The sequence below is a fragment of the Cynocephalus volans genome, chromosome 3 (assembly GCF_027409185.1).
Source record: "Cynocephalus volans isolate mCynVol1 chromosome 3, mCynVol1.pri, whole genome shotgun sequence".
In the NCBI taxonomy this organism is placed as follows: Eukaryota; Metazoa; Chordata; class Mammalia; order Dermoptera; family Cynocephalidae; genus Cynocephalus; species Cynocephalus volans.
The window spans coordinates 133,328,150-133,351,502 of record NC_084462.1 but is presented as its reverse complement, the minus strand read 5'-3'; the positions used below and the strand labels follow the sequence as shown (position 1 = coordinate 133,351,502).

The 23,353-nt window shown below is 37.8% G+C and overlaps 2 protein-coding genes across 3 annotated transcripts in view; one reads left to right on the top strand and one right to left on the bottom strand.

Moving 5' to 3' along the window:
- NEMF (nuclear export mediator factor) overlaps positions 1–9,930 on the top strand; it is a 50,927-nt gene extending 40,997 nt beyond the window's left edge. For both annotated transcript variants that reach the window (XM_063088496.1, XM_063088495.1), the window contains 8 exons: positions 1,218–1,371; positions 4,613–4,690; positions 4,844–5,041; positions 6,622–6,654; positions 8,077–8,177; positions 8,260–8,303; positions 8,391–8,470; positions 8,709–9,930. In XM_063088496.1, coding sequence (XP_062944566.1) covers positions 1,218–1,371; positions 4,613–4,690; positions 4,844–5,041; positions 6,622–6,654; positions 8,077–8,177; positions 8,260–8,303; positions 8,391–8,470; positions 8,709–8,786 — 766 coding nt within the window. In that variant the 3' untranslated portion in view covers positions 8,787–9,930. The remainder of the gene's footprint in view (positions 1–1,217; positions 1,372–4,612; positions 4,691–4,843; positions 5,042–6,621; positions 6,655–8,076; positions 8,178–8,259; positions 8,304–8,390; positions 8,471–8,708) is intronic.
- Positions 9,931–10,066: 136 nt separating this feature from the next.
- KLHDC2 (kelch domain containing 2) lies at positions 10,067–22,572 on the bottom strand. Its single transcript, XM_063088497.1, has 13 exons — positions 22,114–22,572; positions 18,461–18,540; positions 16,751–16,868; positions 14,692–14,807; positions 14,302–14,383; positions 14,048–14,131; positions 12,979–13,059; positions 12,845–12,903; positions 12,335–12,444; positions 11,867–11,939; positions 10,727–10,814; positions 10,590–10,642; positions 10,067–10,376 (listed from the first exon to the last, which is right to left on the bottom strand). The coding sequence occupies exons 1-13, from the start codon at positions 22,264–22,266 to the stop codon at positions 10,253–10,255; spliced, it is 1,221 nt and encodes a 406-aa protein (XP_062944567.1). The 5' UTR covers positions 22,267–22,572; the 3' UTR covers positions 10,067–10,252.
- Positions 22,573–23,353: the final 781 nt, after the last annotated feature.

Below are 23,353 nucleotides of genomic sequence, written 5' to 3'. Positions count from 1 at the left end.
AATCAAAAAGCAGGTCTTAGGAGGCAAGTAGAAAGACAGAGGCAGAAGGAAGGGGACAACTACTATAGGATGGGAAAGATTAAGCCTAATAAAGCACTCCAAGAAGAGTCCCTAGATTGGAATGGACAGTTAAAGCCTTTTTGTTTAAAAAAGATAATCATTGAACAGTTACAGAGAACTCTCTCAGTACATGGCACTATGCTAGATGGTGAGAATACGAAGAGGTAAAGTATAAAGTTCATGCCTTCAAGTAGCTTTTGAATCCTGGATTCAGGAAATAGTCATAAATATGTAAATAGTGTTGTCTGAAAGTGATATACTAGTTCAGGAGTGAGAGATTGCTGTGGGTTCAGATGTTTTGAGAAATACCATTAGCAGTATATCTTGAAGATATTTTAGCACTTAGGTAAGAAGATAAGAAAGAGAGACTCCAAGGAGAATTAGCATTAACAAAGGGACAGGGGTTTAGAAGTAATATGTATGGTGCTTTGTGGAAATGATAGAAAGTTTATGTTTTGTGAATTGGTAAATGGTAAAATTGGAGAAGTTGAACTTGGGCCAAAAGTGGAGAACTTGGAAAGACAAGCTAAGTATTTTGGACTTTATCCTGAAAGTGACATGAAGAGAACCTTTGGAATATTATGAATGGGAATGTGACATGGTTAAACAAGAAAGATTAATATAGATGTTCAGGTAGAACGGATTATGAGGAGACTGGAGTAAGTCTGAGTGGGAAGAGGTGAGGGCCTGGTGTAGGGCAGTGGCATTGGAAATAGAAAGATATCATGGTAATAGAGTTTCCCCTTCTTCCTTAATATGCTTTTTAAAAATCCATTTATTTATTCAACCAACCAGTCAACAAATGTTTTATTGAGTGCCTAAGATCTGCCAAGGCCCTGTTGATACAAATCCCAGTACCTGGCCATCCAGGTGTTCAGGGATGGAATGTGCCTAGTGAGTAAGGATAAGTCAGGAGCAACAGTATGTTGAGCCTGGATCACAGAAAGAATGATAGTCCATGAGAAATAAAAAATTTGCAGCTTTTTCCTATATGATGATTTGATCCTCTTTGTATACTGTGGTGTGGTGATTATTAGATTAAGCGGAAGCCATGATCTGTTGTGGATTATACATGTTCCTTTTCCCATATAATTCTTCAGGCCTCTTAAGATTTTGAAATTGTAAGAATGAGATGTTTCTGTTTCATTTGTATTTAGGGAAATGAAGAAGAAAAAACTTCCAAGTGACTTGGTGGATTTAGAAGTGGTAGAGGAAAAGGACAGGGAAAAAGAAAGTGCTATACACATTGAAACTCCTCAGAACACAACCAAAAATGTTCCAGCTGTTCAGCCAATGAAGCGAGGACAGAAGGTAATAAACTAGGACAGTCTGTTAAAATTAGTACAATATGGTTCACAAATGAAGGTGTGAGGTTCCTCTTAATTTTTAAAAATTTAAGTGAAATAGAAGATGTAGGCAAAAGATCCTGTGAGACTTTGACATATAAGTTGAAAAGATATAGCATTTAAGGAACATTGAGATCACATGTTAATATGTTCCTTAGACCTCTAAGATCATCTACACAAAAGTTCTCATTTTAATTAAGAGGAATAGGAGATTGTGATTTGCCAAATTCACCCAGTTCTAGTAAGTGGCAGAGCTGATCTTTATTGAGAATTTAGCTTAGTAGTTTTTTTTAATTAGTATGATTTTGTTTAGAGTTTTTATGTATTTTATTTAAGGTGAGTGATGAAGAAAAAGGTAGTGGATATAGAATATACATTTTTAAATGCAGTAGCAGTACAAAAAAGAGGGAATTATGGGCTAATAATGTCAGTGTATCTTTTTAAAAATTAAATTCTTTTGGGCTGGCCCCGTGGCGCACCCGAGAAAGTGCAGCGCCTGGGAGCGCAGCAGCACTCCCGCCGCGGGTTTGGATCCTATATAGGAATGGCCGGGCGCTCACTGGCTGAGGACGGTGCTTGCGACACCGGGCCAGGGGTTGCGATCCCCTTACCGGTCACAAAAAAAAAAAAAAAAAAAAATTCTTTTGCAGTCTTTATAAAGATGTTTTATGATCTTCTCTTCATCTATAGTGGTCAATTTCCTATGCCCTTTTTCCAGTGAGCCTCAAATAAATGAAGGAAGATATATATATGGAAAGAAAGACTCAATACAATAAAAATGTAAATTGTCCCCCATATTAATATGTAAGTTCAACATTCTGATTCAAATGACTTTAGTCAGAATTGAGATTTTTATTAATTTGATAAAATAATTCTAAAGTTCATTTGAAAGAGTAAATGCTAGAGAATAGCCAAGGAAATCTTGAAAAAGATTAATGAGGAGGGATTTCCCTACTAGGTTGTAAAACATTTAAAATGTTAGAATTATTAAAACAGTATGGTATTAACATAGGAAGAGACAGAAAAATGAAACAATAAAATCTAGATATAGGACCATTAACTTTATTTAAAATTTTAGTATGTGATAAAATAATATTACAGATAGTTTGAGAAGGTATGAAATATTCAAAATTGATGGTTAACCATGTAAAAACAGTACCAGAGTAAATTCCAGGTAGAGAAAAGAACCATCAATAAGGTGGGAAGACAAATGGCAAATCCAGGAAAAAAAGTGATGAAAGAAATGCTTATGTAAACATAGGGAATTTTTTTCACCCATAAAATTAAAAGATACTACATGTTCAATCACTCAGTAAATGCACACATGGGAATTTCCATCAAAAATCTTAACAGTGCATCAGTACATCTACTCTGACTCAGCAATTCCACTTTTAGGAATTTATCCTAAAAAAAAATCATGGGTATGCACTAAGGATGTTCATCAAGTTGATATTTCTAATAGCAAAAAAACTGAAAATAATCTTAAATGTCCAGCAGTGTGACATAATATAACAATAAATGGTGCATTTATATAATGAAATATTCTGCAGATAGACTATGTTCCAAGGTAAATCCTGATAGAATTTTTTAAGAATGTGTTAAATTTTTAGATTATTTTGTGGAGAACTGTCCTCTTTACCACATCGAGTCTTCCTGTGGAAGATTGTAATTGTGGACTATAATTATGTAGAAGGTGGACTATAATTATGTAAGAATATCTTATATTCTTTAATAAAGATATATTTTCTTATAGAAGTCTTACCCATCTTATCTATTCCTAGGTAACCTTATATTTTTCTTATGATTCTTATTACTTTTTATAAAAGGTATTTTATTTATTTATTTATCTATCTAGCTATCAAATCCCGGACCTTGGTGTTATCAGCACCATGTTCTAGCCAACTGAGCTAACTGTCCAGCCTACAGGGTATATTTTGAAAACTTTAATTTCCTATTTATTAGTTGCTCATAAGTGGGAAGACAGTTTTCATCTTTTGATCTAGTAATGGGTAATCCTATTGAGTATTTAATTTTAATACTTCATCTGTAGGCAGTCATATTGCCTGCAAATAATGGCTTTTCTCTTCTGGCTCAAAAACATCAGTACAGTATTTCATAGAAGTATAGTAGTGTGTGTATCTTCGTTAATTACATTAAGGGTACTATTTCTAAGATTTTTAACATTGTGGGATGTTTCCTGTGGGTTGTTAGTAGACATACTTTTTGAAGGGTTATTTTTAATAATGATAAGTTAAATTTTAATGAATGCTTTTTCTGCATTTATTGATTTCTCTCTGTTAATCAGCTGAAATGGTATATTACTTGAGAATATCTATTAATTGATCTCTTTTTTTTCCTCATACTGTCCTTGCCTGGTTTTGTTATCTAGGTTATACCAACTTCATAAAATAAGTTTAGGATCTTTCCCTCTTTTTCTGCTCTGTAGAACTTTGTATAAAATGGAGATTATTTATTCCTTGAAATTTGATAGCATTTATAAAACTAGACCTGATGTTTTGGTGTTTGTGGGTAAGATTTTAAGAATTAAAATTAGGTACATTCAAGTGTTCTGGTTTTGTTGGTTTTCTAAAGTTATACTTTCTAAGAAACTTCATCAGTCTTTCCATTTCTCAGTTAAATTTATTGATAACAGTATTAATTTTATTCTCGATTTTTTTGAGCTAAAATATACATAGAGTAAAATACACAAATCTTAAGTTTTTAGCTCAGTGAATTTTTATATGCACACATCTGTGAAAACACCACCCAGATCAAGATACTTGGAATGTTTTCAGCATTCCAGAAGGCTTACTCTTGCCCCTTTCTAAATATATCTCCACATGGACTACTACTACTCTTCCATTTTTACCTTTTTATTCCTTACAGTTCTTGCTCAACCTGAAAAAATGTCTCCTTTCTCTAAATTATCTTAAAATTTTTTCACCTTTCCTACAATATTTAAAATACGTTGTCAGTTTATCCTTGCTTCTATATATATGTTCTCTCCACCAGACGGTAGGTTCCTTGAGGATGAAGACAATGATTTATCCGTCTTTCCATCTTTATAGCCCCCATATTGTTTATTATAATGGTACCTTGTTCAGTAAACATTTTTGGCAAAGAATTAAAGAAGCACCTTTTCTTTAAAAATATTTGTTGACATTTTTTATTGCTTAATTTTTTCAACTAAAATCTGATTTTTGTAGAGTAAAATGAAAAAAATGAAAGAAAAATACAAAGACCAGGATGAAGAAGAACGTGAACTTATCATGAAATTGCTGGGAGTAAGTAATATCTAAAAACATTTCTTTTGCTTTTCAGTGGGCATTCAGCTCACTGTCTAGCATATGGTAAGCGTTCAATACAATTTTGTGTAAATACTGACAATATTGTAAATACTGACATTTACTGATTTTTTTTTCCTCTACGAATTAAAGTCTGCTGGTTCAAACAAAGAAGAAAAAGGGAAGAAGGGGAAGAAAGGAAAAACAAAGGATGAACCAGTAAAGAAACAGCTCCAGAAACCCAGAGGTGGACAAAGGATTTCCGACAGCATTAAGAAAGAAACTCTGTCCCTTGAGGTTATAACTCATGAGTTACAAGACTTAGCTGTAGATGATCCACATGATGACAAGGTAAGACACTTAACTGCACAAGTGAGCTTTTGCTTCTAAATTAGGGTGACCAACCATCTCAGGGTTCCCAGGACCTGTCACTTAACAGTGCGAAAACCAGGATGAGTGGTAACCCTATTCTTAATGGAAAGTCATCTTACAGATACAACCTAAAATACAACCTGAAAGACTAAAATTGCAGTATCTTAAGTATAAAAATGGTGTTGTTGCCAGCTAATAAAAAAGCTTACCACAAACCCTTAGAAAATAATTTTTTAAAAGGCTCTATTTGATTCTGATGGGAACTGACTTTAAGATGAGTGGAAAATAAATTTTCACTTCTCTAAGCTTTTCTATAGGAATCTGTGCTATATTGTCTTACATAATGTTGTAAGTGGCAACACAGTTAAAAGTGTCAAGTACCCTGGTTGCAAAACCAGTCCGGCTAAGATGGTTGTCTAATTGTTTTATCAACCAGATTCAACAAGCTCAGTCTTAATTATATCTTCTTAGGTGAATATATACATCTTGAAATTCTGAGCATTTTAAAATTTGTTTAAAATACAGGCTGAATCAAAAATTGTTTACTTTCATGACCAGCATTGTTTTTATTTAGTTAAAGCTTGAGTTATACTGTGTGCTCAGTTCAGTGTGGGTAATTCTTATAGGGATTGTGTATTACTATTTTCTTTTTTTCCCTGCTGAACAGTGTTATTGTTTAGTAATACTAAAACTCATTTTGGCTCTCAAGTTCTGTAATTTATTCTGTAAACCCAGACTCATAAATACTCATTAGAGGTGTTAATTATGAATGTTCTTTCATGGGAAGGTGCTTTGGTCTAAATGTTAGTATCCCCTCAGAAGTCATATGTTAGAACCTAAATACCCAATGTGATAGTATTAAGAGGTGGAACCTTTAGGGAGTAAAGTCATGAGCCCTCAAGAGTGGGATTAGTGCCCTGAGAAAAGAGATTGAAGCTGAATGCTCCGTTCACCATGTGAGGACGCAGTAACAAAGTGCCATCTTTGAGGCAAGGCCACACCAGACACTGAATCTGCTGGCCTTGATTTTGGACTGCCCAGCATCCACAACTGTGAGAAGTAAATTTCTGTTGTTTATAAAGTATCTAGTGTAAGATATTTTGTTAGAGCAGCCTGAACAGACTGAAACAGTAGGTTATTTCCAGATAGATTTTTCTTAAGTAGGCAAACAAAATTAAGTTTATCTTAGGTATGTGAAAAATTTATCCTAAAACCATTGAATAGAGATTTAAATTCTCCATTTTCTTTTCCCCTGGCATACACATCAAACTTGGTTGTCATTTTAAATTGTCCCTATAACTTTCACTGCTTTAGCATAGATGTTATGTGAAAGTTTACTTTTTTCCCATTTCAGAAAACTATCCTTTTTCTCTTTGAATGGCATTGCTTTTACACACATACTAATCTACTTCAGAGTCTTGGGACACTGTAGAAGACAACCTTGGGGCTCTTATTCTTAGATGTGACAGTCATGTTATATCACTGCTTCTTTCTCTTCGTGGTTTATTGATGTGGAATTTTGAGTTATAGTTGACTTTATTTTTATATGTTTGGAACAGGAAGAGCAAGATCTGGATCAACAGGGAAATGAGGTATGATTTTGTGTTGGGGATCCCTACTTCAAAACTCAGTGCAGTCCAGTTCCCAGGATATTTGATACACAACTTTTTTTTTTTATATATATAAAAAGATGACTAGTAAGGGGATCCCAACCCTTGACTTTGTGTTGTCAGCACCACGCTCTCCCAAGTGAGCTAACCAGCCATCCTTATATAGAGATCCAAACCCGTGGCCTTGGTGTTATCAGCACGACACTCTCCCGAGTGAGCCGTGGGCCGGCCCCACAACTTCTAATTAAAACCTAAAAAGCTAAGACAAGACTGCAGCTCTGGAGTCAAACTTTCTGGGTTTGAATCCCAGCTCTACTGTATATAAATTGTGCAGAGTTGGAAACATTATTCTCTGTACCTCAGTTTCCTCATCTGAAGAATGGGGATATTTGTCCCTACCAGGAAAGAGCTGTTTGGAAAACTAAGATAATATATGTAAAGCATTTAGAAAAGTTTATGGCACATAGCAAACACTCACATTACAGTTCAGCACCAAGCATTTTTTCCTAAATCTGTGTTTACTCATGTTGTTAAATAAATGGAGGCAGTCTTATAGGCAGCTCACCAAATGAAAACTTTTTAAGAAGCCCTGGGATTTCTTCTAAGAACAGGTAAGAGAAAAGGTGTTCTTGCCCAGGGTTTGCAGTTTTGGCACTGTTAACATTGGGGATGGTTCATTCTTTGTTGGGGGGCTGTCCCATGCATTAGAAGATGGTTAGCAGCATCCGTGGCTTACCACTACATGCCCCCACCTCTCCACTCCCTGTTGTGACAACCAAGACTCTCTCGAGACATTGCCCAATGTCATCTAGGGGGCAAAACCCCCCCCCAGTTGAGAACCACTGGTCTAGCCAAAGTATCAGTCCCATTTCTATGCAGTGGACTTAAATCTTTGGTCATTATTCTGTATCATTTTAATCCATGGTAATTTTCTGCAACTCGAGTAATGTCCAACAAGTTTTTTCTCCCTTTCTCTTAAATGTATCTATAGGTGGTATTTTGAAGATCATTGTCCTCATTATTTAGGGCAAAAATTCTAAATAGTAAAGAAAATGTATATTTATACACATTTGTCTTCAACTCTTTGGAACTATAAAGCTGAGTTTAAGCAGTGCTGTTCCTACTTAGATAATATGTCTGTCAGAAAGGGATAAAAATATGTTGAGATGGGCCGACCCCGTGGCGCACTTGGAAGAGTGCGGCGCTGGGAGCGCAGCAGTGTTCCCGTCGCGGGTTCGGATCCTATATAAGGATGGCCGGTGCACTCACTGGCTGAGCGCAGTGCGGCCGGTCACAAAAATGACAAAAAAAAAAAAAAAAAAAATGTTGAGATACTAATTTGACAGCTTTAGAGTTTTCCTTTTCTAAAGTACTTCTTAAATTATTTTTATTTTCCCTTTTTAGGAAAATCTGTTTGATTCTTTGACGGGCCAGCCACATCCTGAAGATATACTACTGTTTGCCATTCCAATATGTGCCCCTTACACCACCATGACAAACTATAAGTAAGTCACTGTTAGATTGCTCAGAACAATGACTTTATTGTTTTATTAACTATTTAGTAACACATTCAATTCCCTTTCATAGATATAAAGTGAAACTTACTCCTGGAGTTCAGAAAAAAGGAAAAGGTATTTAAAGTTCTGTGTTTTTTAAAAAATTATATTAAACTGTTCAGTGACTGAACAGAAATAGATTCTTCTATTTTCTATTTACAGCTGCAAAAACAGCCTTGAATAGTTTCATGCATTCCAAAGAAGCAACAGCAAGAGAAAAAGATTTATTTCGCAGTGTAAAGGTAAAGTTTTCTTTCAGGACTCTGTGGAGATTGGTGGCACAATTAAAAAGGTTAGCAGTTACTTTTTATTGTTTTAGTAGAAAATGCTATCTTACTAGCAGTAAGCTAAGTAAAATTATTTTAGCTAAAAATTTTGGAAATGCTTCTCTTCTGACAGTGGAGGATACATGTTTGTAATAAAAGAAACATGATTGACCATTTAGGATGTGAGGATATTGAGCAATTTTCTTTTTTTTAGGACACAGATTTATCAAGAAACATTCCTGGCAAAGTGAAAGTGTCTGCACCCAATCTTCTCAACGTAAAAAGGAAATAGCTGAAATGAAATCCTAAAATACTTGAAGAGCCAATTTTGTAGCCTTTTGGAAGTTCAAAGATGAAAACTCCATGTAACGGGACTTCCCCATTTAAAAATGAACTAAACATTGCCTTGCTATATTTGCCAAAAGGACTTAATTCTTTTTTTCCCCAGTTTTATATAGAGGAAACACTGTCTATAATAGGATTTCCTAAAATATTTATGGGCAGTTAAATGCTAATTATATACATCTGTAGTTATTCTACATTTTCTTGAAATTTGGGAGGTTAATACTAAGTATTCATTTCATGATGTAAAGAAATTGAACGGTGAAGTAGCTCTACTGTATATAACGTGTGTGTGTGTGTGTGTGTGTGTGTGTGTGTGTGTGTGTGTGTGTGTGTGTGTGTGTGTAAAACTCATAGGCCAATCACAAGGGTTTTTTGTCTGTTTTTTTGTGGTGGGGGTGGTTAAACATTTAGGAATGTGTCTTGAAAAGCCTAAGTATTGGAGTCGATTATTTCTGTCTTCACTTGTACTTGTCAAAAATATATTAGGCCAGATGTAAAAATACAAATAATAATTCCCATGATACAGCTTAAGAAATAATACCTAGAAGAATGATGTTGGTCATTTCCATGCATTTTATACACTACCACTTTTCATCTTAATTTCTTCTTTGTAATCTCATTCAGTTCTGTACCATTTTAATTTCTACCTCTATAATTATCAGTAGCATGTCACATAGAGTATCTTAGAGTATCTTAACCCATAATAACAGAAGTGCCCTTTAGGCTTACCACTATAGACTCTTGACTCAATGTTTTTCTGTCTCCTAATAGAATGGAGAATAAAGTCATTTATTATTTCCATTCTTTTATGAGCTACAAAACTGTTACTTTTTAATTGATTGGCTAACACTGCCTATAGTCAACGTGACCTCTTGCCCAGCTCCTACACCAGAGCATTAAGGTCAAAGTACTTCCACAATTTCTTTTATCAGCTCAGTCCTATTAAGAATATTTTTCCATTTGAAATTAATGTAAATGTAAAAAAAAAAAAAAACCCTTTACAATGCTAGGCTACGTAATTATAGACTAACATTGATTGCCATTTAAGAAAAATTTTAAATTATTTTAATGTTTTTAAGAAATAACTTCACCATTTTGATAATGGTAAGACTAATATGATGTTTCTATATATATCCTGAAAATACCAAAAAGAAAACATAATAACCATTCTTTGAGGTAAAAAGCCCAAGCATTGTTTTCCTTTTTGCTTTAATAGAGGACAGTTACTGATGTTAAATACATTTATTTTAAACTTTAGACACAAAAATAGGTTCTCTAGGCCATTCACATGCACATTAAAACCAAAAAGCTGCAAACTACACCAATGCATACAATTATACAAATGATGCCACTCTGTGATGTTTACAGGATTGCTGTCCATGCAAAGTGATCAGAGACATTGTCTATGAAGCCTTAAGATCCTGAAGTGTTGTTACTACCAAACCTCTGATTAACACTGTGAAGTAAGTGTTTTGGAAGGCAGTTCCACGAGTTGGCTAACATTTCTTTAAAGCAAATGACTGCTTCTAAGCTTAGCCTGAAAATGGACAAGAAAAGAGAAAAATAATAGAAGTACATTAACTTAAAGAACTACAAAAATACCCCTTTTTCCTTTAAAGATTTTCATAGGATCTGGTTAGCTGTATCAATGAAGACTCATTATTGCCCTTAAAGAGCCCATAAACCTGGTTTTTCAAGAGCGCCAATTTACCAATTTAAAATAACCTAAGTGCCCAGTAAAGTTACTCACCGTACAAGAGATTTTGGTTGAACTGAAAATATAAGTATTTCGTTACTGTGTGCCTGAAAAATAGACATGAAGAACATATTAAAAAGCAAGTGCTTTACAAATAAAGTTCCAGTAATAAAATGAAGTGGTATACTTACAGCTCTGTGATGGACAAGCAGATTGTTGGCACATCCACCAAAAACAATTACTTCTCCTTCATCACTGGCACAAGCCGTATGCCATAACCTGCATTTAAAACAAAAACTTGAATTTGAAATCACTCAAAACACCAAAGTTATCATTCACACTACAGAATAGAGCTGATGAAATAAAGACTAAACAATGTTCAGGTAGTTCAGACCAAAACTTCATGGTGAAAAGTAAAATCTTGAGGAAAAGTAACAAAAAGAAATGCCAAAGTCTGTTTTATCTGGATTTTATTTTATCTCTGGTCAAGTCCTCATTTATTCACTGAAGGGTTCAAAGTGAATGATCTGTTCTCTAGGTCTTTGTTAGCAATAAAAATCTTGTGGGAGCCGGGTGGAATGTGCCCTCTCCTTCTTCCTCTTTTCAGTTGGCCTTACATAGGATACCTGAGGGTTGCTGAAAGCCCCGCCTGAGTAAACAATGAGAGTCACTGAAAGCCTGATAATTCTATGGCAAGATCACTTGTGCCAAATGAAGTGTGAGTGGCAAGACTAATTGGGTTAGATATTTGGGAAAAACTAGAGGCCAACATAACTAAATATGCTTTGAACACCAGTTTTGACTGTCATTTCCTGTAGCAATTCTTTTTGAGATTAACAAGAGAAATAAATTAGTGTTTAATAGACTCTTCTTTTTGGATGATTTGACTTCTTAATTTGTGTTATATAGTTCTGCTACAAATCTAATCAACAGGTTTTTTTCCCCCCCCCCGCAATGTACATTTTTCAAGATTTTAAAATACTCCCCTTTCCAGTTCCCTCCCTTGTTTTTAAATGACAAATTTAGATGCAATTTCACTCAGATAAAAAGCTTGATTATACATTTTAACTATGTCAGTAATTTTGTAACAGAAGGAAGAAGCAAAAATAAAAATCCAACCCTCTTCATACACAGACGACAGAAAAGAAAGCAATTGATACCAGGGTAACATTGGTTTTCTTTGAGAAGTATGAAGTCAAACCTTAGTGAATGCTAGGATTTTTATAAGGAATGATGGATGTAGTGGAGCAAAAACTTCAGTTCCTGCCAATCTTGCATATTTATGGACCTCATTAATTCAGTATAAGAATTACCTTTCAAATAGTTCATACCTTGGTTTTTCAGTATAGGGATGATTAAATTGTATCCACTCATTTTTACTGATGCAGTAAGTCCAGGCATCACCTGATTGAAGCAAAGAAGAAAGTGCTATGAAGTATATTATTCTGTCAATACGACATTGACATTTAAATGGCACACCTTTAGCAAAATAAGTAATAAATCAGATCATGAGTAGATACAGAAAGTATATTTCTTTTTTTTTTCCTATGCAATTAACCAAGGAAGCCCTTTGCGTGTTATAGTTCTTCAGCAGGGCTTTTCAGTGCTCTAGGTCATTTCTTTACTAGGAAGAATGGAGTATGTCACATTATGTATGATTATATGTATGTTATGGGATCAAAATTAACAGCAAACCTTCCAATCAACCCTATAGCCCTCTGAATAGACTTGATTTTCAACTATTGTATATGGATAATATATATATAATGATTTCCTTATCATATTTTTAAAGGACTTACTTAGTGGCTGTTTATCAGTGGTAAATCCTCCAAAGAGAAAAAGATGATCTGAAGAAACTGGTGTTAGGGAGTGCCAAGATCGGCCAACTGGGCATATGCCTTGTGGAATTCTGAAAAAAATAAGTTACAGTACCTGCATTTAAAGGCAGCTACTGTATTTAATACAGAGCAATATTGAAGTTTTCTTTTAAAATTTAAATAGAATTATAAAAAAAAAGATTATATTTAAAAAGGCTTCTTAGAATCAACAACTACATGTGTGATACTGAACTATTTTCTTTGAAAGCTTTTTAGACCTTTTTTTCCCCAACAAACATTGAACACATGTTCTGTACCAGGCACATAGTTAAAGGTAACTGGAAACACAAAAATAAAATTCCTTCTTTAGGGACCTAATGATCATGTTTATTTAAATTCACTGAAAATTTAAGCAAGTGTAAATTATATAATAGTAGGGGAAAAAATGAAATCTCTTGAAAAACTTTTCTAAATATCTAAAGTGATACCTACAATTCATTCCACTCCCACGTATCCAGATTAAGATAGTGAAGATCATTCATTCTAGCATCCTAAAAAAGGACAATTAAGTAGTTACCATTTTGAAGGATTCAAAAGCAAGTCATTGAAACTGTTTATGTACTCACTCGATATCTGCCTCCAAACACAAAGCCTTTGTTTCCAACAGTTGCACAGGCGTGGGCAGCTCGAGGGGAAGGTGCTTTACCCTATTCAAAAGTCACAGAGGCAATTTAATAAATAAGTGAACTATTAATAAATGGAGAGAAGATATCAAAGTCTTCTCTGAATGTGGGAAAGAATATGTAAGATACTTGAGCTTTTAAATGCTGAAGTGCAGACTTCTACACAACAGCAGTACTAAAAGCTTACTACCCAAACTGGGAACTTTAATTTTATATTTTTGAAATCTGCTACTGAATGGGCTGGTTAATAGAATGGTTGCTATACTTTATTCTTATCTTTTATTTACCTTTTTCTTCTTTGGCAGCTGGCCCATGAAGGGATCCAAACCCTTGACCTTGGTGTCATCAACACCAATCTCCAATCAGGTGAGCTAACCGGCCAGCCCCCTATCTTTTATTTATTTTTTTTATTTTATTTTATTTTTTTTTCCGTGACCGGCGCTCAGCCAGGGAGTGCACCGGTCATTCCTATATAGGATCCGAACCCGCGGCGGGAGCGTCGCTGCGCTGCTAGCGCAGCACGCTACCGAGTGCGCCACGGGCTCAGCCCGCCCCCTATCTTTTAAAATAAAGGATAGGGCTGGCCGGTTAGCTCAGTTGGTGAGTGTGCAATGTTGTAACACCGAGGTCATCAAGGGTTTGGATCCCCATACTGGCCAGCCATCAAAAATATTAAAAAAATAAAATCTAGCACATTATATAATATCTGTATCAGAGGGAAAAAAAATATATATTTAAGTAATATAAATTTAGTGCTAGGTTTATTTAATTATGAGCAACAGCAGCTATCACTTAACATCTATTAGATAATAGATGCTGGATCAGTCTCTTTATACATTCATTAAACTTTTCTGGGTTCTAGATTCCTTGGAGAATAATGAAAGCTATGGACCTTCTCTCTTCAGAAAACAAGAATGAACCGTCAATTTTACATCACCTCCCAACTCTGGTATATCCCCCTTCTCCTCTGAATAGCCCTCCTTTAATAATTCATTATTTTTCAATAACTCACAGTAGTTATAGGCTGGCTCCAGGTGAATGTTTCAGTGTCTAAAATATGTACATGATCATTCCATCCTCTTGGATGACTTGAATTCTACAGAAAATAAGAATCTCTTTGAGTTAATTTTACAAATAATGTTTGTAAATTTATATAGCTTGTCTGACTTATTAACAAAGCAAAATGAACAAAACTACTAGCAAATGTAAAATGTGTTATTTCAACATACTAAGTTACACTACATGCAAATATGAAACTTTACTTACCCAAAAAGATGTTTCATCAAATTCAAAAGTTCCCAATACTTTATCTTCAGGCAAATATCCATACCCTCCAAAAAATATTAACCTGTTTGGTAAAACAAAAAATTCAAACATTGACCCAAGGGATTTTTTTCTTCTTATTTTATCATATGACTTAAGAAGGCAACTTGAGTATATGAAAATACTTATTCAAATAATAATGGCTAACATGGCTAACACTTAAGTATGTCTTAGGTGCTAAGTTAAAAGTTTGTTTTCATGTATTAATTCACTTAATCCTTATATGAGTCCTATGAGGTACGTTCTATGCTTATAACGGTTACTGGCTAAAAAGACTTGAATGGTAAACCACTTTCCACATAAAAACCCAAATGTACTATGCTGTTAACTTACTTGTTTTTATATACCCAGACACCAAGTTTGTCCTTTGATGATGGAGGTATTCCTTGGCAATCAATTCTTTCCCACTGTAACACTCTGTCTGTAGACCTTGAATCCAGCATGTAGAACTGTCAGAAGCAAAGATTTTAGTTGGATCTGCTTATATGAAAGAAATTCAACTTGTCATTTAATTTTACTGTGATCTTTGATAGTAACAGTGTCATCTAACTCAGTGCTACTGAAACTGTGACTGCAGACTGGCTGCCAGACTGGTCTTAGTCTAGATTAGGAACTTGTGAAAGAATGCAAATTTACCAAGTCATTAACCATGCTGTTAGTTCAACTAATTTTCTTCCATAAACACATTTTTTTTTCTCTTCACCAAGAACTTATGCTTAATCAATAGCCACACTTTCTTGATGAAGGAATGAGCACTGGTTTATTTACATGCTGGCACAAGATCCTCATCTTGTCTTAGATAGGCACTTCAAGTTGTACTTATCTAATTTATGGGTATCAGATCAGGATGTAATTACCAAAAAAAATCAGGATTAGAAATTTTACCTTTCAATTCAATTTAACATACATGTCTTCAGTGCCTACTTAACTTTAGGAGCTAAGGACCAATACCTAAAAGATTAAATATTGGTCTGTCCTTCATAGGGTTCACATCCAGGTAATTGAATATATCTGACCATTTTATTTATATATATATTATATATAAACTTAAACACTCAGCTCTAGCCATGTGACATACTACTATTTCTGTGACCACCCTTTAAAACCACAGCTTCTCCCTCCAACCTTTGTCAAGTTGTGTCAAAGTCATTTTTCTCCCCGTTGGCTTTGAAAAATAACATGACTCAACTACAGCCGATAGATATGCCTCACAAACTCTTTTAGGCATAGGACCCTTTCTTTAAACAAAATCTTAAGCAAAAGTCCAATATATAAAAACAGAAGTGGAGCTATGCTTGTTAAAATGGAGAAGGAGGGAGGTGGTCTGGAGCCCCACATGTGTCTCAAGGCATCTCAAAGAAACCCTTAGAGTTTCTAGGCACACAGTTTGAAACCATCTCCACCATATGTTCTAGCTACCTAAACCACTTGACATTTCCATGAACAAGATACATTTGCTTCTATCTCTGCATCTTGGCTACCCCTTCCAATTTTATTCAATTCAAGCATCACCTCTTGGGTGAAGACTTTCCTTGTTCTAGTTCCCGATCCTACCAAACCCAGTGTCAAAGACTACCATACTCTAACCAGCTGAGCTAATTGGTCAGCCCTTTTTTTTTATATTCAATAGTATTTACTGAGTTATTTCAAAGTGTGAGGCTCTGTGTATATCTCTATCAGATGCTACTGCAACTGTTTACTTATTATGTGAGTCCCTTCTAGAATGTGAGCAGGGACTGTATCATTGATGTCTGTGTCTCCAGTGTCCCAGCCAAGTGCTCAGCATATGAGGTGCTCACTAATTTGCCAAATAAATGAATTGATAAGAGTCTACCTCTATCATATGCACCTTTTTAAATGACTTCATCTGTCTCTTATTGGCCTGAAAGAGAACTGACATCTTTTTCCTACTTGGAAAAATACATGGGCAAAGTCTGAACAACAAGTATCTAAGGGTAACAAATTATAGGAATGTTAATATATAAAATTTTGTCAGTGTTACTTTATTCTTCTTGCTTTCTGAGTAGTATTCTGTTTATTTTTACCCTTCCCTTCATGATTACATCTTCAGTTTGTCTGTAATGTTCTTTTTAAAATTTGTTTACTAATGTTCATCTAACATTCAGGGGTTCTAGGGGAGTAAGCTGCTGCAAAGAGCACAAAGAACCTAGGAAGTTACTGCACTCAGGTTACCAACAAAAGTTAATTTTACAAAAGACTTAGGTAAATATAGACTGGTAGATAAAATACTAAAATGCACATTCATACCATAATTAAGTACACAGAATTTTTAGCTGGGACAGAAATAAGTATAGGGCTAACCTCAGAAATCTGAGGTTATTTGAAAGAATAAATAAAATTGCCTTGAACCATAATCCTTAGAAACACTAACCTTATTTGTATTGCCTCTTGAATGGTGTCCTCCAAACAGGTACAGCACCCTGTCTACACACACAGCACAGCTGCCCGACATAGAGGGAGGAACATCACCTTCAGTGTTAATTTTTTTCCTAAGGAGGGAAAAACAATGTAAATCAGTTTTACATTGATCCAAAAGGGAAGAAATATAAAAATTTATTAATATTTCCTCTATTTATATCCCCACAATAAAGGAAGAAAATAAAAATGTAAGGGCTGATTAGATAATGTCTAGGGTCTCTTCTAGCTCTGAAATTAATTCAAGGAATGAACTTTTCCCTCTTGACTCACTCCACGGGCGATGCCAGCTGGCCCTACACATTGTCATAATGAGACACTTTAAAAGCCTAAATGTAATACTTTATTATTGTAGGAGTGTACCATTTTGTTTCTCAAATTAAATTGTTTGCTTTTTATTTACTTGGCCATAAGTGGTGGTTTTATTTTTGAATGGGCCGGGAACCCAAAAGGAAAACTTCGGGATTCCCAATCCTGACAGATTAATTCACAGTTTTTTTTTTATTCAGTCACATTTTAGCCATTCCAATGAATGTGATTCAGTCCTTTACGTTAATACTACAAACACTTAGGTAGTGCTTACTGTGTGCCAGGCGCTCCTCTGAGTGCTTTGTATGTATTCACTCATTCTGAATCTAAAAATGAATCTGAGTCAGTAAACCTAAAAAATCTAAGGTTCAGAATATTAATAGTACACTCAAGGTCTTCTGCTCACACTGACAGATACAATATCACTTTATCTTTGGTAAGCTTGAAGTTTTGGTTTATTTTTTTTTAAAAATGTAGAATTCTATTAATGCTAGGGAATGCTATTATAAATTCCCAACTCCCTAGAAAATGATTAGCCAACAGCTCATATTAACTGATTTGCAATGTACAGAAATAATCCTTTTACTTAGTTTAACTCAAATCAAGTGGGACTACTATTCTAGTTGTGAATCTGCAGTAAGTGGATATTTAAAGTACAGTTCTCACAAAGCAAACCATGGGGAAAACCACTTTATAAATCCCCAAACATGGGTAGGTAGCCTTTTTGAGAAACATTTTAATTCTACCAAGGAATGCTCTTTACTCCCACTGTTAAGAGATTGACAAAAGATCCTTTCAGATTATATCCCATTTCTATAAAAAGCCAAATTTAAATTTGTTTTGGTCTAAAATGGAACATTTTAAAACAGTATTTTAAAGAGATTTGCACAGAAATTTTAATTTTAGAGCTCATAAAATAGAATACTACCATTATTTTCAGCAGATAAAATTATAAACAATCTAAAATCTATCACAATCCTTTTCAAGATACCATATAACAAGATTTATAACATCTTGAAAAATATATAAATTACAGAACTTTTATCTTTCTACACCAGGATCTGAAGCGTCTACCCCTATTTTAATATTACTATGATACTTTATGTATACAACTCTGAATAGAAATTTCTTCCATGGTCATAAAAGTACATAGTAATTACAGAACTACTTTTGAAGAGATACTAAAGTATCTAAGCTTAGCAGCTAAGCTAAACTAGCAGAACAGTGTTTTCAGAATATATAAATAGCTTAGCATCCTCAATTAAAATACTTTTATTCATCAGAATGGGTTTTACAACATTTTTTTTCTTTGCAACCTTATTTGAATTTTTTAGTCCCCCTCATAATATCCAGTTACCATCTTCCAGTTTCCATGTTGTAGATCCATAATTCTTCTCTAGGCAGATAAAAATCATATAATCCTCTGACTTGATTACTCTAAGAATGAAAAAAATTGCAAAGATAAAAAAATTGATATTTTAAAGAGGCACTATTGTATATTTTTCCTATCTGTCTTAGAGATACTAATTGTGAAATCAGTAATTATAAAAAGTTAAACAGGTCTTACAATTATACTCATATTAAATGCACAATCCTCCCCAACCCATGCCACATATTCAAGGTAAAGCTTAATACAGACAGCTCTTCATTAAAATTTTTGATACAGTAGTTGCAGTAGTGCAAGAAGTTAAGAGATCCCCAGGAAATCTCCAAAGCCACTTTATCCTCCTGAACAGACCATGCACCAAATTTCAGTTGCATGACATCATCAGGAGAGATTACATGTGCCATGACTATTGAAAGTGCCTGACCCATGCTAACATGATAGATGGTTTTCTAGCCATGCTTTCCTTTCACCCATTCATTCTGTAACAACAAGCAGAAAGATCTGCAAATATCAAGTCCACGTGCATAATTTTAAATTTCTTGTCCTGCTCCATTTCCCTTCAGGTGTGAATTCCTAACAAATAGACTGAACTTACCATATGCTGGAACTGAGTGCTATCCATGGATTGCTTTATTTAGTTCTCACAACCCTAAAAGTGTTACTGACAAGTCAGGCTTGGCTTGCCCTCTTGCCTTAAATGACCTGAAAGTCCAAAAGTTGGTGCTAGGATTGGAAGGTTTATTCAGATTACAGGTACTCAACTAAATGTCCAACCAAGCAAACAGAGAGAAAAGAGGAGCGGTGGGGTCCAGTTTAGACAAGTCCTAATCGGTGGGGCCAACCTATTCCATTAACAGTAATAGATAAAAGCAGTCCTCCCCACTGTTTTCAGCATAAAGAAGAAAAGTATTGACTAGATTTAAATCAGAAAAAAAAAAAGCATACCCAGGAGCCCTCCAGGGTTCACCTATACAGACATGGGTACAATCCAACCAAACAGAAGAGGGCTCAGAAAAATCAGAGAAAGGTAAAGAGAATAAAGAATTACTTGGTCAGAATTTAGGCTGGGGACTCCAGGAGAGAGATCTACCAGCAGCAGAGACATGGGAGCAAAATAGTCCCAGTGGCCACTTGCCTCTTGCAGCTAGAGTCTTTTCTGGTGTCCAAAGCTTTCCAATTTTTGCCAGTGATTAAATTAGGCTCTCAGATTCCAAAGTCTTAGAAATAAAGTACCCAAATAGTAAAGCAAGCAACGCTTTATTAAAAGAGGAGATAGACTTATGCATAAGGGGGGTAGCGACAGTAAAGCTAGCCCCCCCCCCACCCCGGAGGAGCTGTTCAGGGTCTTTTATGGGGAAACGAGTTAAGGGGTGGCAGGCCAGCGGCACTGGAGGTGGTCCGTTCTGTTTTTCCTGATTGCTTCATGGACGCACGCTCAGTAGGCAGTGGTGTTCTTCATTGTCACCCCAGGAGGGTCATTGTAGCAGTCACCTTGATGCTCACAGGTGGGAATTCCTAAAGGGGTCTTAAGGTTAATCTGTAACTTTTATAATTATAGTAAACAAGCCTTGGGGAGGGATTTTGCAACTCAGTAAATGTGTTTCCTCTCTTATCTCAGTCTATTTGGTCAGGGCAGCCCATGGGGTAATTATTTGCCCTGAGGGGTCTCATGAGGGAGGAGTGGAAAAGTAACAAAGTATCCTCTGCAGGGAAAAGGGAGTCAGTTTGGTTCACAGGCCTAGCCTTACGCTGTTTCAAAAGGTAGTTGACATTTCTAGAAAACAGGTTTTTTAGAGAGGTTAAGCAATTTGACCAAGGTTACTAGCAAGTAATGGTGGAGCCAGGATTCCATACTCCTTTCCCTGAACTTTGTTTGACAACTGCTCGACATTTCCAGCCTTTGACCCTCCCTGGCCACTTCTGAACAATGTCAACACACAGTAAACAACTGCAGTTCACTGAAAATGGGTGTCAAGAGTCCAATAAGCTTGAGTATTAAACATAAGAAATAGAGCAGTTAGCCGTGTAAACGTTTCTCTTTCCATTACACCACTGATGAAGGGAAAGGCTAGAAGACTACGTGTAGGAAGCGAAGGTTTACTATCTCTAAGGGCTTCCTGTGCCTACTCAGGGTTCCAGTCTAAATGTGGACAACAGCCTGTTTTGGAACCACCCAGGGTAGTGATCACGCCTCCTCCCCACCTCAGCCCCAGGTATCCTGGCCCTTGTTAAACCACCGACAGCAAGCTTCCACCCTGACAATCCTTCCCCTCACCACCACCAAAGAAAAGTCCCATTTGCCCAATGTTGCTGACCTTTAGCAACAGAATTATGAATGAAGTAGTTCAGACTTAAGTGTGACTGCCAACAAGTTTGCTTCTCTCCAGGGGAATTATTTACATTTTAATAAGGGTCACTACATATCTGCTCCTCCCACCTCACAGTTCCATACCCCTATCAAGTACTCTCTAAACACCTATTCATTTGGAGACTGGGGAAAACACTGCAGATGAATTACGATTGGCAAAAATTATTTTTGTGGCTAAAACAAATGAAGGTATGACAAATATCTCAAAAATGGCCAACTATGATCAGGTCAACTGTACTGTAAGCTAAAACCTGTTACCAGAGTCACAAAGCAAGTCATCCAAGGCAGGAGATTTCAAGTAATTGATGGGAGGTCATCTCTTAAGACCAAAAGGGAAAAAAATATTTTGTGATAGGAATGGATCACAGCCACCCCACCAAATGAAATGAGACAATTCTAGCATGTAGTGTTATGGGGAAGCCCTGAAATCAAAGGGGCAAGAAAACTAGTGAGCAAGGTTTTAAGTAGACGCATGGGTAGGACACCCCAACGAGGGGTAAAGAGAACAAATGCAACTGGCTTTAACCTGGTAACTAATCGCATTGTCTATGATTGGGGTCAAAGGGCTGCACTAGGTCGTTACATTTGTTGCTGGGGATTTTTTGACTACCGATGGAGCTTTTCCATTAATTTTCCTAAGAGGCGTTTGTTCTGACAAACTTCAAACCTTTCTCAGCTGAAACCAGAGGCAAAACAGCCCTGAAATATTCAAACAATGGTGTGATGGCCATCTGCACAGGTGTGGCTGGGACTGCCACTGCAGGGGCGGGAAGGTTGAATAAGGCGACTCCTGTGGCCTTTCGGAATTCCAGGGGGTACGTGGGCAGCGGTATTATCGGCGGGCCGATTGGCCCCGTCTCCAGAGGGTCTGAAGTCCTAGTTAGTCCGATAAAGGGTCTGAATGATATCACACACCGCCACCTCTCCTTCACGCCCCCAACCCTTCGAATTAAAACGTGTTTCGTATTCTTGCACCGCCCAACCAACACGAACAGAGCTTTCCTCAGAACAACGTTCCAATGGCAACAACGCGGGGGGCGGAGGGAGCGGGCTTTGTAAGCATCGGGTTGGCGTGACAACAGCCCTGGAGACTTCAGACGGGTTGGGGGACTCGTGAGAAGATTGTCGCCCGCTGGGAAACGAGCCAACGGGCTGAGTCGCGAGGTGGGGGGCGCGAGGTGCGCGCCAACCTGGATGCCAACCGGGATCCGGCTAAGAACCGGCGACCCCGGCCGCGGCCCGGCCGCCCACTGACCTTGTAGCCGCCCCAGACGAACATGTGGCGCCCGTCGCTGACGGCTACGTGGCCGCTGCGCTCGGCGGGACAGGCGAGCTCCATGGACTCATAGCTCTCGAAGGCTGGCCCTGGCAAGTCGTCCGCCCGAAGATCTTCGTTACCATCAGCCATCTTGGGGCTGCACTTCGTTCACTAAGGCTGTCCACACCCGCGAAGGGGGACGAGACAAAGGAAAGGGAAAAAAATGCACAGCGGCGCGGAGCAAGGAGAGGCGGCCACAGGGTCGGCGGTGAGGCCTCTGCCGCCCGCGCTCGCGCTCCCCGACCGTCCGCCGCGGGGCCAGCCCTCCGCCGCCGGGGCGCGCCTGCGAGCAGCGGGGCGCGGCCGAGGGCCCCCGACCCGGAGCAGGGCGGGGAGGGCTCCGCCTCGGGCTGGCTGCCGCTGCGGCCCGTGCGCCCCGCCTGCAGCGGCCCACGGCCCTTGTTTACGCCGCGGCCGGAAGCCGCCCGCTCGCTGGCGCCGCCCGCCGGGCTCCGGAAGCGCGGCCGGCGCTCAGCGCCCCCAGCGCCCGGTCCTCCCGCCGCCGCCGCTCGCCGCGCCGCTTGCAGCCGCCTCCCGACGCCCTCCGAGGCGCGCTCACTGAGGGATCTGCAAGGACGTGCTGGATCTTGGCCAGATTCTCGAGAGCAACTTTTTCTTCCCTAGAATTTCTCGTTTGATTGAGGGATGTTCTCAAAGGGTTCACAGCCTGGACAGGGGCACAAGAATTGCCCAACTGGTGTCTGCGCGCAGCTTCTCCGAGCCTGTACACGCCCTGTCGCCCTGCGGGCACCAGGGCTGGCGCCGCGCCTGTCCCACGCGGCCCGGGCCCAGTTCGCTAGCGGCTGAACGAGGCGCTCCTGGACCCGCCCCGCAGCCTCCACGCCCTCCCCAGCGAGCCCAGCTGGGACCCTCGGGGGAGCGGAGGGCGAATCCTGTTCACACACACACACCGTTTTGTCTAATAGTGTACATGATACATTTCAGTTAGACCAAAGAACTGTAAATTCTTGTGATCTAATCTGATTGCTCACCTGAGAAACAGGGCTGCACTAGAATGCGTCTTGCACTCCTACTGTGCGGGCGGCCCTCTAATGTGCCGCGCTTGGCGGGAGGGGCGTGCTTCATTCTCTCTTCCTCATCCTCACGCTGGCACATAAGTAGAAGGCTTTCCTCAATAAATTATTCATAGCCTGAACTCCCTCTCTAGTTGCTGCTG

What these genes read in the sequence shown, in the direction of transcription:
- KLHDC2 (XM_063088497.1), bottom strand. Translation starts at nt 22,266, where the DNA reads ATGGCTGATGGTAACGAAGATCTTCGGGCGGACGACTTGCCAGGGCCA. An exon ending in TTGATGAAACATCTTTTTGG is followed by an intron (nt 14,132 to 14,301) that starts GTAAGTAAAGTT and finishes TATTTTCTGTAG; the next exon opens with AATTCAAGTCATCCAAGAGG. An exon ending in ACGTGGGAGTGGAATGAATT is followed by an intron (nt 12,445 to 12,844) that starts GTAGGTATCACT and finishes TATTTTTTTCAG; the next exon opens with AATTCCACAAGGCATATGCC.